General features: G+C 50.6%; 1 protein-coding gene and 1 long non-coding RNA gene across 2 annotated transcripts; one reads left to right on the top strand and one right to left on the bottom strand.

Moving 5' to 3' along the window:
* Positions 1-9,166: 9,166 nt before the first annotated feature.
* On the bottom strand, positions 9,167-13,801 carry LOC127924987 (transcription initiation factor TFIID subunit 1-like). Its single transcript, XM_052509637.1, has 2 exons — positions 13,667-13,801; positions 9,167-10,576 (listed from the first exon to the last, which is right to left on the bottom strand). The coding sequence occupies exon 2, from the start codon at positions 10,281-10,283 to the stop codon at positions 9,882-9,884; it is 402 nt and encodes a 133-aa protein (XP_052365597.1). The 5' UTR covers positions 10,284-10,576; positions 13,667-13,801; the 3' UTR covers positions 9,167-9,881.
* LOC127924988 (uncharacterized) lies at positions 10,481-11,941 on the top strand. The gene is made up of 3 exons (XR_008119455.1): positions 10,481-10,627; positions 10,688-10,901; positions 11,283-11,941. It is a non-coding gene; the product is annotated as an uncharacterized LOC127924988 (long non-coding RNA).
* Positions 13,802-16,303: the final 2,502 nt, after the last annotated feature.

The following is a 16,303-nucleotide window of genomic DNA, read 5'->3' on the forward strand; positions in this document are numbered from 1 at the left end:
ACTGAGGCTAGGAAACACTGTAAAGTCCATGGAGAATAAGAGCACCTTCTCCCAGCTGCCCACTGCACTGAGGATAGGAAACACTGTAAAGTCCATGGAGAATAAGAGCACCTCCTCCCAGCTGTCCACTGCACTGAGGATAGGAAACACTGTAAAGTCCATGGAGAATAAGAGCACCTCCTCCCAGCTGCCCACTGCTCTGAGGCTAGGAAACACTGTAAAGTCCATGGAGAATAAGAGCACCTCCTCCCAGCTACCCACTGCTCTGAGGATAGGAAACACTGTAAAGTCCATGGAGAATAAGAGCACCTCCTCCCAGCTGCCCACTGCACTGAGGATAGGAAACACTGTAAAGTCCATGGAGAATAAGAGCACCTCCTCCCAGCTGCCCACTGCACTGAGGATAGGAAACACTGTAAAGTCCATGGAGAATAAGAGCACCTCCTCCCAGCTACCCACTGCTCTGAGGCTAGGAAACACTGTAAAGTCCATGGTGAATAAGAGCACCTCCTCCCAGCTGCCCATTGCTCTGAGGCTAGGAAACACTGTAAAGTCCATGGAGAATAAGAGCACCTCCTCCCAGCTGCCCACTGCTCTGAGGCTAGGAAACACTGTAAAGTCCATGGAGAATAAGAGCACCTCCCAGCTGCCCACTGCTCTGAGGATAGGAAACACTGTAAAGTCCATGGAGAATAAGATCACCTCCTCCCAGCTGCCCACTGCACTGAGGCTAGGAAACACTGTAAAGTCCATGGAGAATAAGAGCACCTCCTCCCAGCTGCCCACTGCACTGAGGCTAGGAAACACTGTAAAGTCCATGGAGAATAAGAACACCTCCTCCCAGCTGCCCACTGCTCTGAGGATAGGAAACACTGTAAAGTCCATGGAGAATAAGAGCACCTCCTCCCAGCTGCCCACTGCTCTGAGGCTAGGAAACACTGTAAAGTCCATGGAGAATAAGAGCACCTTCTCCCAGCTGCCCACTGCTCTGAGGATAGGAAACACTGTAAAGTCCATAGAGAATAAGAGCACCTCCTCCCAGCTGCCCACTGCACTGAGGATAGGAAACACTGTAAAGTCCATGGTGAATAAGAGCACCTCCTCACAGCTGCCCACTGCACTGAGGATAGGAAACACTGTAAAGTCCATGGTGAATAAGAGCACCTCCTCCCAGCTGCCCACTGCACTGAGGATAGGAAACACTGTAAAGTCCATAGAGAATAAGAGCACCTCCTCCCAGCTGTCCACTGCACTGAGGATAGGAAACACTGTAAAGTCCATAGAGAATAAGAGCACCTTCTCCCAGCTGCCCACTGCTCTGAGGCTAGGAAACACTGTAAAGTCCATGGAGAATAAGAGCACCTTCTCCCAGCTACCCACTACACTGAGGCTAGGAAACACTGTAAAGTCCATGGAGAATAAGGCAGAGTTCATCTCAGCCTATGCCTCCCTCCAGTCCCTTGACTCCAGTCCCTTGACTTCTTGGCACTGACGGAAACATGGATCACCACAGATAACACTGCTACTCCTACTGCTCTCCTCGTCCGCCACGTGTTCTCGCACACCCTGAGAGCTTCTGGTCAGCGGGGTGGTGGCACCGGATCCTCATCTCTCCCAAGTGGTCTTTCTCTCTTTCTCCCCTTACCCATCTGTCTATTGCCTCCTTTGAATTCCATGCTGTCACAGTTACCCCAGCCCTTTCAAGCAACATCCTTATCATTTATCGCCCTCCAGGTTCCCTCGGAGAGTTCATCAATGAGCTTGATGCCTTGATAAGCTCCTTTCCTGAGGACGGCTCACCTCTCACAGTTCTGGGCGACTTTAACCTCCCCACGTCTACCTTTGACTCATTCCTCTCTGCCTCCTTCTTTCCACTCCTCTCCTCTTTTGACCTCACCCTCTCACCTTCCCCCCTACTCACAAGGCAGGCAATACGCTTGACCTCATCTTTACTAGATGCTGTTCTTCCACTAACCTCATTGCAACTCCTCCAAGTCTCCGACCACTACCTTGTATCCTTTTTCCCTCGCTCTCATCCAACACTTCCCACACTGCCCCTACTCGGATGGTATCGCGCCGTCCCAACCTTCGCTCTCTCTCCCCCGCTACTCTCTCCTCTTCCATCCTATCTTCTCTTCCCTCTGCTCAAACTTTCTCCAACCTATCTCCTGATTCTGCCTCCTCAACCCTCCTCTCCTCCCTTACTGCATCCTTTGACTCCCTATGTCCCCTATCCTCCAGGCCGGCTCGGTCCTCCCCTCCCGCTCCGTGGCTCGACGACTCATTGCGAGCTCACAGAACAGGGCTCCGGGCAGCCGAGGCGGAAATGGAGGAAGCTCGCCTCCCTGCGGACCTGGCATCCTTTCACTCCCTCCTCTCTACATTTTCCTCCTCTGTCTCTGCTGCTAAAGCCACTTTCTACCATTCTAAATTCCAAGCATCCGCCTCTAACCCTAGGAAGCTCTTTGCCACCTTCTCCTCCCTCCTGAATCCTCCCCCCTCCCTCCTCCCCTCTCTGCAGATGACTTCGTCAACCATTTTGAAAAGAAGGTCGATGACATCCGATCCTCGTTGCTAAGTCAAACGACACCGCTAGTTCTGCTCACACTCCCCTACCCTATGCTCTGACCTCTTTCTCCCCTCTCTCTCCAGATGAAATCTCGCGTCTTGTGACTGGCCGGCCGCCCAACAACCTGCCCGCTTGACCCTATCCCCTCCTCTCTTCTCCAGACCATTTCCGGAGACCTTCTCCCTTACCTCACCTCGCTCATCAACTCATCCCTGACCGCTGGCTACGTCCCTCCCGTCTTCAAGAGAGCGAGAGTTGCACCCCTTCTGAAAAAACCTACACTCGATCCCTCCGATGTCAACAACTACAGACCAGTATCCTTCTCTCTTTTCTCTCCAAAACTCTTGAGCGTGCCGTCCTTGGCCAGCTCTACCGCTATCTCTCTCAGAATGACCTTCTTGATCCAAATCAGTCAGGTTTCAAGACTAGTCATTCAACTGAGACTGCTCTTCTCTGTATCACGGAGGCGCTCCCGCACTGCTAAAGCTAACTCTCTCTCCTCTGCTCTCATCCTTCTAGACCTATCGGCTGCCTTCGATACTGTGAACCATCAGATCCTCCTCTCCACCCTCTCCGAGTTGGGCATCTCCGGCGCGGCCCACGCTTGGATTGCGTCCTACCTGACAGGTCGCTCCTACCAGGTGGCGTGGCGAGAATCTGTCTCCTCACCACGCGCTCTCACCACTGGTGTCCCCAGGGCTCTGTTCTAGGCCCTCTCTTATTCTCGCTATACACCAAGTCACTTGGCTCTGTCATAACCTCACATGGTCTCTCCTATCATTACTATGCAGACGACACACAATTAATCTTCTCCTTTCCCCCTTCTGATGACCAGGTGGCGAATCGCATCTCTGCATGTCTGGCAGACATATCAGTGTGGATGACGGATCACCACCTCAAGCTGAACCTCAGCAAGACGGAGCTCCTCTTCCTCCCGGGGAAGGACTGCCCGTTCCATGATCTCGCCATCACGGTTGACAACTCCATTGTGCCCTCCTCCCAGAGCGCTAAGAACCTTGGCGTGATCCTGGACAACACCCTGACGTTCTCAACTAACATCAAGGCGGTGTCCCGTTCCTGTAGGTTCATGCTCTACAACATCCGCAGAGTACGACCCTGCCTCACACAGGAAGCGGCGCAGGTCCTAATCCAGGCACTTGTCATCTCCCGTCTTGATTACTGCAACTCGCTGTTGGCTGGGCTCCCTGCCTGTGCCATTAAACCCCTACAACTCATCCAGAACGCCGCAGCCCGTCTGGTGTTCAACCTTCCCAAGTTCTCTCACGTCACCCCCGCTCCTCCGCTCTCTCCACTGGCTTCCAGTTGAAGCTCGCATCCGCTACAAGACCATGGTGCTCGCCTACGGAGCTGTGAGGGAACGGCACCCCTCAGTACCTCCAGGCTCTGATCAGGCCCTACACCCAAACAAGGGCACTGCGTTCATCCACCTCTGGCCTGCTCGCCTCCCTACCACTGAGGAAGTACAGTTCCCGCTCAGCCCAGTCAAAACTGTTCGCTGCTCTGGCCCCCAATGGTGGAACAAACTCCCTCACGACGCCAGGACAGCGGAGTCAATCACCACCTTCCGGAGACACCTGAAACCCCACCTCTTCAAGGAATACCTAGGATAGGGTAAGTAAGGGTAAGTAATCCTTCTCACCCCCTTCTCCCCCCAACAAGATTTAGATGCAAGTGGCTGTTCCACTGGTTGTCATAAGGTGTATGCACCAATTTGTAAGTCGCTCTGGATAAGAGCGTCTGCTAAATGACTTAAATGTAAATGTAAAATGTAAGAGCACCTCCTCCCAGCTGCCCACTGCTCTGAGGATAGGAAACACTGTCAACACCGATCATTTCAATAAGCAGTTTTCTACGACTGGGCTTTCCGGCCACAGCTCTGTACCCCTACCCCGGCCAACAGCTCTGTACCCCTACTCCGGCCAACAGCTCTGTACCCCTACCCCGGCCAACAGCTCTGTACCCCAACCCCGGCCAACAGCTCTGTACCCCAACCCGGCCAACAGCTCTGTGCCCTACCCCGGCCAACAGCTCTGTACCCCTACCCGGCCAACAGCTCTGTACCCCTACCCCGGCCAACAGCTCTGTACCCCTACCCCGGCCAACAGCTCTGTACCCCTACTCCGGCCAACAGCTCTGTGCCCCTACTCCGGCCAACAGCTCTGTACCCCTACTCCGGCCACACAGCTCTGTACCCCTACTCCGGCCAACAGCTCTGTACCCCTACTCCGGCCAACAGCTCTGTACCCCTACTCCGGCCAACAGCTCTGCACCCCTACTCCGGCCAACAGCTCTGTACCCCTACTCCGGCCAACAGCTCTGTACCCCTACCCCGGCCAACAGCTCAACAGCTCTGTACCCCTACTCCGGCCAACAGCTCTGTACCCCTACTCCGGCCAACAGCTCTGTACCCCTACTCCGGCCAACAGCTCTGTAACCCTACCCCGGCCAACAGCTCTGCACCCCGGCCCCTCTACCCCTCCGGCCAACAGCTCTGTACCCCTACTCCGGCCAACAGCTCTGCACCCCTACCCGCTCTGCCAACAGCTCTGTACCCCTACTCCGGCCAACAGCTCTGTACCCCTACTCCGGCCAACAGCTCTGTACCCCTACTCCGGCCAACAGCTCTGTACCCCTACTCCGGCCAACAGCTCTGTACCCCTACTCCGGCCAACAGCTCTGTACCCCTACCCCGGCCAACAGCTCTGTACCCCTACCCGGCCAACAGCTCTGTACCCCTACTCCGGCCAACAGCTCTGTACCCCTACTCCGGCCAACAGCTCTGTACCCCTACTCCGGCCAACAGCTCTGTACCCCTACTCCGGCCAACAGCTCTGTACCCCTACTCCGGCCAACAGCTCTGTACCCCTACCCCGGCCAACAGCTCTGTACCCCTACCCTGGCCAACAGCTCTGTACCCCTACCCGGCCAACAGCTCTGTACCCCTACTCCGGCCAACAGCTCTGTACCCCTACTCCGGCCAACAGCTCTGCCCCTACCTCCGGCCAACAGCTCTGTACCCCTACCCCGGCCAACAGCTCTGTACCCCTACTCCGGCCAACAGCTCTGTACCCCTACTCCGGCCAACAGCTCTGTACCCCTACCCGGCCAACAGCTCTGTACCCCTACAGCAGCTGGCCAACAGCTCTGTACCCCTACTCCGGCCAACAGCTCTGCACCCCTACAGCAACTTGGCCCCAGCTCTACCCCCCACAGCAGCTGGCCAACAGCTCTGTACCCCTACTACCCCGGCCAACAGCTCTGCACCCCTACCCTACCCGGCCAACAGCTCTGTACCCCTACTCCGGCCAACAGCTCTGCACCCCCCACAGCAACTGGCCCAAAGCCTACCCCTACCCCGGCCAACAGCTCTGCACCCCCACAGCAACCTGCCCAAGCCTACCCCTACCCCGGCCAACAGCTCTGCACCCCCCACAGCAACTAAGCCCAAGCCTACCCCTACCCCGGCCAACAGCTCTGCAACCCCCACAGCAACTTGCCCAAGCCTACCCCTACCCCGGCCAACAGCTCTGCACCCCCCACAGCAACTGGCCCAATAAGAGCCAAGCCCTACCCCTACCCCAGCTTTGGGCCAACAGCTCTGCACCCCCCACAGACAACTGGGAATGAGCCCAAGCCTACCCCTATTCCCGGCCAACAGCTCTGCACCCCTAAGACAACAGGGATTTTTTTACCAGGCCCAAGAATGAAAACCTACCCCTACCCCTGTTAATGGACAGCTCTGCACCCCCCACAGCAACTGCAATAAGACACCCCAGTTTGGGAATACCTGCAATAAGACACAGCCCTACCCCTGCATTAAGCCAACAGCTCTGCACCCCCCACAGCAACAGCCCAAGCCTACCCCATTTCCCGTGTTCTGCAATAAGCAAGGAGGCCCACAAAGCACAGACCCCAGTTTGGGAATACCTTACACCAGCTCTTGTCAGTAGGAATGGGACAAAATTCACAGCCAACTTATTGTGGGAAGCTTGTGCAATAAGACAGGCTACCCCATGGGAAACATGCAATTGACCCAAGTTAAACAATTTAAACCTGCAATAAGCAAAGCTACCAAATACTAATTGCACAGTGTATGGGAATACCTGCACTAAGACACTGCACAGACCACCCCAGTTTGGGAATACGTGATGCAATAAATAATTCTCTCTGCTATTATTGCAATAAGACATTTCACATTCTTAAAATAAAGTGGTGGGATACCTAACTGACCTAAAACAGGGTTTGGGAATACCTGCAATTAAATGTCAGGAATTGTGAAAAACTGAGTTCAAATGTATTTGGGAAAGTGCATGTAAACAGCACAGACATTCATCTGTTAATGGACTGTTTTTAAATGGGAATAAATCACATTGGGAATACCTGCAATTTGACATACCCCAGTTTGGGAATACCTGCAATAAGACACCCCAGTTTGGGAATACCTGCAATAAGACACAGCACAGACAACCCCAGTTTGGGAATACCTGCAGACACCCCAGTTTGGGAATACCTGCAATAAGACACACCCCAGTTTGGGAATACCTGCAATAAGACACAGCACAGACATACCCCAGTTTGGGAATACCTGCAATACAGACAGTATGGGAATACCTGCAATAAGACACCACAGTTTGGGAATACCTGCAATAAGACACAGCACAGACCCCAGTTTGGGAATACCTGCAATAAGACACCCAGTTTGGGAATACCTGCAATAAGACACAGCCCAGAGACACCCCAGTTTGGGAATACCTGCAATAAGACACAGCACAGACATACCCCAGTTTGGGAATACCTGCAATAAGACATACCCCAGTTTGGGAATACCTGCAATAAGACACAGCACAGACATACCCCAGTTTGGGAATACCTGCAATAAGACACAGCACAGACAAACCCCAGTATGGGAATACCTGCAATAAGACACAGCACAGACATACCCCAGTATGGGAATACCTGCAATAAGACACAGCACAGACATACCCCAGTATGGGAATACCTGCAATAAGACACAGCACAGACAAACCCCAGTATGGGAATACCTGCAATAAGACACAGCACAGACATACCCCAGTTTGGGAATACCTGCAATAAGACACACCCCAGTATGGGAATACCTGCAATAAGACCCCAGTTTGGGAATACCTGCAATAAGACACAGCACAGACATACCCCAGTTTGGGAATACCTGCAATAAGACACAGACAGACACCCCAGTTTGGGAATACCTGCAATAAGACACAGCACAGACACCCCAGAATACCTGCAATGGGAATACCTGCAATAAGACACAGACAGACACCCCAGTATGGGAATACCTGCAATACAGACACCTGCAATAAGACCCCAGTATGGGAATACCTGCAATAAGACACACCCCAGTATGGGAATACCTGCAATAAGACACACCCCAGTATGGGAATACCTGCAATAAGACACAGCACAGACACACCCCAGAATACCTTTAAGACACACCCCAGTATGGGAATACCTGCAATAAGACACACCCCAGCAATAAGACACACCCCAGTTTGGGAATACCTGCAATAAGACACACCCCAGTATGGGAATACCTGCAATACAGACAGACAAACCCCAGTTTGGGAATACCTGCAATAAGACACACCCCAGTTTGGGAATACCTGCAATAAGACACAGCCCAGTTTGGGAATACCTGCATTAAGACACACCCCAGTATGGGAATACCTGCAATAAGACACAGCACAGACATACCCCAGTTTGGGAATACCTGCAATAAGACACACCCCAGTTTGGGAATACCTGCAATAAGACACAGCACAGACACACCCCAGTTTGGGAATACCTGCAATAAGACACACCCCAGTTTGGGAATACCTGCAATAAGACACACCCCAGTTTGGGAATACCTGCAATAAGACACACCCCAGTTTGGGAATACCTGCAATAAGACACACCCCAGTTTGGGAATACCTGCAATAAGACACCCCAGTTTGGGAATACCTGCAATAAGACACATACCACAGACACACCCCAGTTTGGGAATACCTGCAATAAGACACACCCCAGTAAGACACACCCCAGTTTGGGAATACCTGCAATAAGACACAGCACAGACATACCCCAGTTTGGGAATACCTGCAATAAGACACAGCACAGACACACCCCAGTTTGGGAATACCTGCAATAAGACACCCCAGTTTGGGAATACCTGCAATAAGACACCCCAGTTTGGGAATACCTGCAATAAGACACCCCAGTTTGGGAATACCTGCATTAAGACACCCCAGTTTGGGAATACCTGCAATAAGACACCCCAGTTTGGGAATACCTGCATTAAGACACCCCAGTTTGGGAATACCTGCAATAAGACACACCCCAGTTTGGGAATACCTGCAATAAGACACCCCAGTTTGGGAATACCTGCAATAAGACACCCCAGTTTGGGAATACCTGCAATAAGACACCCCAGTTTGGGAATACCTGCAATAAGACACCCCAGTTTGGGAATACCTGCATTAAGACACCCCAGTTTGGGAATACCTGCATTAAGACACCCCAGTTTGGGAATACCTGCATTAAGACACAGCACAGACATATTTTGATGAATCCATTTTAATGGAAAATGTAAAACCCCTTTGAACTTCAATGTACAAAGCATATAACACCTGCACTTTTAAAATTACAAATTGAAGCAAGCCATGTTTTAAAAAATACATCAGTGAATGTATATATGTATATATTTACACAATTGTTATCGTTTAAACGTCAAAATTTGAATAAATTATTTTTTGTGTGTAAATGTCTCCATTTTACAGTGAATACTTCTTAATAAAATGCTGAAGTGTATTTTTCATTTCGTCTTTTTTTTTACACAATACAACTGTACACGGTGTCATAGAATAGTTTGGCAGTTGGTTTTTAAAAGATATGGCATGAGGACGAATTCAGCAGCGACTCCCAGAGTTCTCGGCGACAGCTGAAGTCTGTTTCCTCTCACAGTAACTGTCTCAATGTAGGAAACGGCATCCGTCTCACAACTCATCATTTAGCAAACTGTACAAGTCACATTTACATTTCATCTAGAACATCATCGCATTTACAACTCCTATAAAATAAATACATCATTTTCACAGAAACAAAATACAACAGTTTGAAAGAAAAACATGAACTAAACAAACAGAGAACAGAAGGTTCCAGAACAGCAGTCAGAGCTGTGAGACCAGATTCTACTGAACTCAGTTCTCCTGATGCTGTGGTAGCGATGCTGCTGTGGTTAGTATCCTGATGCTGGGTAGTGATGCTGCTGTGGTTAGTATCCTGATGCTGTGGTAGCGATGCTGCTGTGGTCAGTATCCTGATGCTGGGTGGTGATGCTGCTGTGGTCAGTATCCTGATGCTGGGTGGTGATGCTGCTGTGGTCAGTATCCTGATGCTGGGTAGCGAAGCTGCTGTGGTCAGTATCCTGATGCTGGGTGGTGATGCTGCTGTGGTCAGTATCCTGATGCTGGGTGGTGATGCTGCTGTGGTCAGTATCCTGATGCTGGGTGGTGATGCTGCTGTGGTCAGTATCCTGATGCTGGGTGGTGATGCTGCTGTGGTCAGTATCCTGATGCTGGGTAGCGAAGCTGCTGTGGTCAGTATCCTGATGCTGGGTAGTGATGCTGCTGTGGTCAGTATCCTGATGCTGGGTAGTGATGCTGGTCAGTAACATGTAGTTCTAGTGTGTTGTAGTGTGTTCTGCTGTTGTAGTTAGTGTCAGTGTGTATATATATATCTGTTCCAGGCTGAAGGAAGATGTCTCAGAGAGGGAGGCGCCAGAGAGGGAGGCGCCAGAGAGGGAGGAGCCAGAGAGGGAGGAGCCATAGAGGGAGGAGCCAGAGAGGGAGGAGCCAGAGAGGGAGGAGCCAGGGGGACTGCGGGTCAGGAATTCTCTTCCTCCTCCTGGCTGTACCTCCTCAGCGACGTCAATGCATCCTTCACAGAGTGGAACAAGATGTTCTTTACCTGGGTAGAAGACAGAGAGGAGAGGTTAAACAGGAGGGAGAGAGAGGAGAGGTTAAACAGGAGGGAGAGGACAGAGAGGAGAGGTTAAACAGGAGGGGAGAGAGAGGAGAGGTTAAACAGGAGGGAGAGGACAGAGAGGAGAGGTTAAACAGGAGGGAGAGAGAGAGGAGAGGTTAAACAGGAGGGAGAGGACAGAGAGGAGGGGTTAAACAGGAGGGAGAGAGAGGAGAGGAGGGGTTAAACAGGAGGGAGAGAGAGGAGAGGTTAAACAGGAGGGGAGAGGACAGAGAGGAGAGGTTAAACAGGAGGGAGAGAGAGAGGAGAGGTTAAACAGGAGGGAGAGGACAGAGAGGAGGGGTTAAACAGGGAGAGAGGAGAGAGGAGGAGGGAGAGACAGAGAGGGGTTAAACAGGAGGGAGAGACAGAGAGGAGAGGTTAAACAGGAGGGAGAGAGAGAGAGGAGAGGTTAAACAGGAGGGAGAGAGAGGAGAGGAGAGGTTAAACAGGAGGGAGAGGAGAGATAGAGAGAGAGAGACAGAGGACAGAGAGGAGAGGTTAAACAGGAGGGAGAGACAGAGAGGAGAGGTCAAACAGGAGGGAGAGAGAGAGAGGAGAGGTTAAACAGGAGGGAGAGACAGAGAGGAGAGGTTAAACAGGAGGGAGAGACAGAGAGGAGAGGTTAAACAGGAGGAGAGAGAGAGGAGAGGTTAAACAGGAGGGAGAGACAGAGAGGAGAGGTTAAACAGGAGGGAGAGACAGAGAGGAGAGGTTAAACAGGAGGGAGAGACAGAGAGAGAGATGGAGATGAGGGAGAGACAGAGAGGAGAGAGAGAGAGACGGAGAGGACAGAGAGGAGAGGTTAAACCGGAGGGAGGGACAGAGAGAGATGGAGAGGAGGGAGAGACAGAGAGGAGAGGTTAAACAGGAGGGAGAGACAGAGAGAGATGGAGATGAGGGAGAGACAGAGAGAGATGGAGAGAGGGAGAGGACAGAGAGGAGAGGTTAAACAGGAGGGAGAGATACTTTAAAATATACGTACACCTTTATTGGCCCAATAGTTAAATAAATAAAGTTGCACTTTGCAGAAATTGCTCCTCCATTTCCTGGTTGCTAAAACTAAGTTTGTCTAATTTCAGGTTGTAACAAAATAAGACACAATTCTCAAAACCGCTGTGATTGGTTACCACTTTACTGCTGTGAAATATATTTTCCAGAACCAAGAATATTGGTTACCACTTTTACTGGACACCCAGCGTCATAACCTGTTATATATCTCATATATATATATACAGTTTGACCCAAGACCCCTGTCCTGGTCCCCTGTACCCCTGTCCTGGTCCCCTGTGCCCCTGTCCTGTTCCCCTGTCCTGGTCCCCTGTACCCCTGTCCTGGTCCCCTGTATCCCTGTACCCCTGTCCTGGTCCCCTGTACCCCTGTCCTGGTCCCCTGTACCCCTGTCCTGGTCCCCTGTACCCCTGTCCTGGTCCCCTGTACCCCTGTCCTGGTCCCCTGTACCCCTGTCCTGGTCCCCTGTACCCCTGTCCTGGTCCCCTGAAGAGCTCCCAGAAGAGAACTCCTTCGTTGTACTTGTCTCTGTTTTGAGTTTTATTACAGACACAAAGCCTGTTTCTCCTTCACTCCCAGAAGAGAGCTCCTTCGTTGTACTCGTCTCTGTTTTGTACCGTGGTGATACTATGTCCACCGCCTTCAGAAAATATTCAAACCCCTCGACTTATCCACATTCTGTTGTGTTACAGGCCTGAATTCAAAATGGATTCTCACTCATCTACACACAATACCCCACCATGTTACAGTGAAAATATGTTTTTAGGAATTTCTGCAAATGTATTAAAAATGAAATACAGAAATCTCATTTACATAAGTGTCAACACCCCCTGAGTCAATACTCGGTAGAATCACCTTTGGCAGCGATCAGAGCAGAGAGTCTTTCTGGGTAATTCCCTGAGAGGTTTCCAAACCTGATTTATGTAACATTGGCCCATTATTCTTGCTCTGTCAAATGAGTTGTTGATCATTGTCAGACATCCATTTTCAGGTCTTGCCGTAGATTTAAGTCAAAACTCTAAGTAGGCAAGTCAGGAACATTCAATGTTGTCTTGGCAACTCCAGTGTAGATTTGGCCTTGTGTTTTAGATGATTGTCCTGCTAAAAGGCGAATTCATCTCCCACTGTCTGGTGGAAAGCAGACAACCAGGTTTTCGCCTGTGCTTAGCTCAATTTCATTTATTTATTTTTTTTATCCTGAAAAACTCCCTAGTCCTTCCCGATGACAAGCATACCCCTAACATGACGCAGCCACCACAATGCATGAAAATATGAAGAGTGTTACTCAGTGATGTGTTGGATTTGCACCAAAAATAACGCTTTGTATTCAGGACATAAAGTTAATTTCTTTGCAGTATTTCTTTAGTGCCTTGTTGCAAACAGGATGCATGTTTTCGAATATTTGTATTCTGTACAGGCTTCCTTCTTTTCACTCTGTCATTAGGTTGGTATTGTGGAGTAACTACTATGTTGTTCATCCATCCTCAGTTTCCTCCCATCACAGCCATTAAACTCTGTAACTGTTTTAAAGTCACCATTGACCTCATGGTAAAATCCCTGAGCGGTTTCCTTCTTCTCCAGCAACTGAGTTAGTAAGGACGCCTGTATCTTGGTAGTGACTGGGTTTATTGATACACCACCCAAATCATTTCACCATGCTCCATGATATACAATGTATTTTCCCATCTACCAATAGGTGCCCTTCTTCCTGAGGCAATGGAAAACCTCCATGTTCTTTGTGGTTGAATCTGTGTTTAAAATGATGAAGTATTATGGAGTATTTTGACACAAAATCTCAATTGAATCAATTTTAAATTCAGGCTGTAACAACAAAATGTGGAAAAGTCCAGGGGTGTGAATCATTTCTGAAGGCCCTGTATGTAGAGAACATTAAAAGGGCATTCTGTGATTCAAACAAAAAAGTAGTTAATTTTAAGTCCTAATATGGATGTATCAATGTCACTTTAAAGGGAAACGCATTGAGATGAGAACAGGAGACGACAGGGTTCGTCACAGCAAACCCACCTGTAGTTTATCTTCGTAGTTGGGCTCTTCTCTGGAGGATCTCAGTTCCTGTGTCAGGTGGAAGGAGTGGAATACATGCTCTGGAGACACAAAGTCATTTATCACCTGGACACAACTGTGAAGGTTCTGCACCTGTCAGAGGGGAGGGGAGAGGAGAGAGAAGGGGGAGAGAGAGAGAAGGGGGAGAGAGAGAGAGAAGGGGGAGAGAGAGAGAAGGGGAGAGGAGAGGGAGAGAGAGAGAGAAGGGGAGAGAGAGAGAGAAGGGGGAGAGAGAGAGAGAAGGGGGAGAGAGAGAGAGAAGGGGGAGAGAGAGAGAAGGGGAGAGGAGAGAGGAGAGAGGAGAAGGGGGAGAGAGAGAGAGAAGGGGGAGAGAGAGAGAAGGGGGGAGAGAGAGGAGGGGGAGAGGAGAGAGAAGGGGGAGAGAGAGAGAGAAGGGGGAGAGGAGAGAGAAGGGGGAGAGAGAGAGAAGGGGGAGAGGAGAGAGAAGGGGAGAGAGAGAGAAGGGGAGGAGAGAGAAGGAGAGGAGAGAGAAGGGGGAGAGAGAGAAGGGGAGAGAGGAGAGAGAAGGGGGGAGAGAGAAGGGGGAGAGAGGAGAAGGGGGAGAGAGAGAGAAGGGGGAGAGGAGAGAGAAGGGGGAGAGGAGAGAGAAGGGGAGAGGAGAGAGAAGGGGGGAGAGGGGAGGGGAGAAAGAAGTGGAGAGAAAGGGGGAGAGGGGAGGGGGAGAAAGAAGTGGAGAGAGGGAGGGGAGAGAGGGGGAGGCGGGGGAGAGAGAGGGAGGGGGGAGGGAGGGGGAGAAAGAGAAGGGGAGAGAGGATTGAGAACATGTATCACTAGAAGGCAGTGAGTTCCAACAGAACAGAGCAGAGTGGCAGTAGGCTCTCCTCTTATCTGACTAGTTCAATATAACACCTACAAGGCAATCTGGACATCTACTATACTGGTACAGCAGACAACAGAAACAAGATAAGAAGAGGGAGAGAGAGACCGAAAGAGAGGAAATTGGGTCAGAGAGAGAGAGACGTAAAGACAGAGAGAGAAGTATAACATGAGGCCATCACAAGGTGGGACAGGTGCTAAGGGGATATGTGATCAGGTTTCAGTGGTTGTCAGTCCTGGTCCTGGGGAACCCAAGGGGACAGAGACAGCAGAGTCATGTCTACTGTATCTGTGGTTGTCAGTCCTGGGAACCCAAGGGGGGAACCTGTATCAGTGGTTGTCAGTCCTGGGGACCCAGACAGACAGCAGAGTCATGTCTACTGTATCAGTGGTTGTCAGTCCTGGTCCTGGGGAACCCAAGGGGACAGAGACAGCAGAGCCATGTCTACTGTATCAGTGGTTGTCAGTCCTGGGGAACCCAGGGGACAGAGACAGCAGAGTCATGTCTACTGTATCAGTGGTTGTCAGTCCTGGTCCTGGGAACCCAAGGGGACAGAGACAGCAGAGCCATGTCTACTGTATCAGTGGTTGTGAGTCCCTGGGGAACCCAAGGGGACAGAGACAGCAGAGCCATGTCTACTGTATCAGTGGTTGTCAGTCCTGGGGAACCCAGGGGACAGAGACAGCAGAGTCATGTCTACTGTATCAGTGGTTGTCAGTCCTGGTCCTGGGGAACCCAAGGGGACAGAGACAGCAGAGTCATGTCTACTGTATCAGTGGTTGTCAGTCCTGGGAACCCAAGGGGACAGAGACAGCAGAGTCATGTCTACTGTATCAGTGGTTGTCAGTCCTGGTCCTGGGAACCCAAGGGGACAGAGACAGCAGAGTCATGTCTACTGTATCAGTGGTTGTCAGTCCTGGGAACCCAAGGGGACAGAGACAGCAGAGTCATGTCTACTGTATCAGTGGTTGTCAGTTGGGTCATGTTGGGACAGAGACAGCAGAGTCATGTCTACTGTGTTGTCAGTGGTTGTCAGTCCATGTCATGTTGAACCAAGGGTCATGTTGACAGTTGCCAGTCAACCATGTTGTTGTCATGTTGTGTTGTTGCCATGTGTTGTGTTGTTGTCATGTTGTGTTGTTGCCATGTGTTGCTACCATGTTGTTGTCATGTTGTGTTGTTGCCATGTGTTGTCATGTTGTGTTGTTGTCATGTGTTGTCATGTTTGTTGTCATGTTGTGTTGTTGCCATGTGTTGCTACCATGTTGTTGTCATGTTGTGTTGTTGCCATGTGTTGCTACCATGTTGTTGTCATGTTGTGTTGTTGCCATGTGTTGCTACCATGTTGTTGTCATGTTGTGTTGTTGCCATGTGTTGCTCATGTTGTTGTCATGTTGTGTTGTTGCCATGTGTTGCTACCATGTTGTTGTCATGTTGTGTTGTTGCCATGTGTTGTCATGTTGTGTTGTTGTCATGTTGTCATGTTGTGTTGTTGCCATGTGTTGCTACCATGTTGTTGTCATGTTGTTGTCATGTGTTGTCATGTTGTGTTGTTGTCATGTTGTGTTATTTTGCCATGTGTTGCTACCATGTTGTTGTCATGTTCAAACTAAATCTACCAGAGGTACCTGCTACCATGTTGAGGTCAGTCCCCAGGAACTGAACCACGGTCATGCCCTGCACATCATGCTCCTCCCACAGACGCTGACGTGTCCTGCTCAGGTACCAGCCCGGCTCTCTGATTGGGTTGCCATGTGTTG

This window comes from Oncorhynchus keta, unplaced genomic scaffold, assembly GCF_023373465.1.
Source record: "Oncorhynchus keta strain PuntledgeMale-10-30-2019 unplaced genomic scaffold, Oket_V2 Un_contig_4880_pilon_pilon, whole genome shotgun sequence".
Classification (NCBI taxonomy): Eukaryota; Metazoa; Chordata; class Actinopteri; order Salmoniformes; family Salmonidae; genus Oncorhynchus; species Oncorhynchus keta.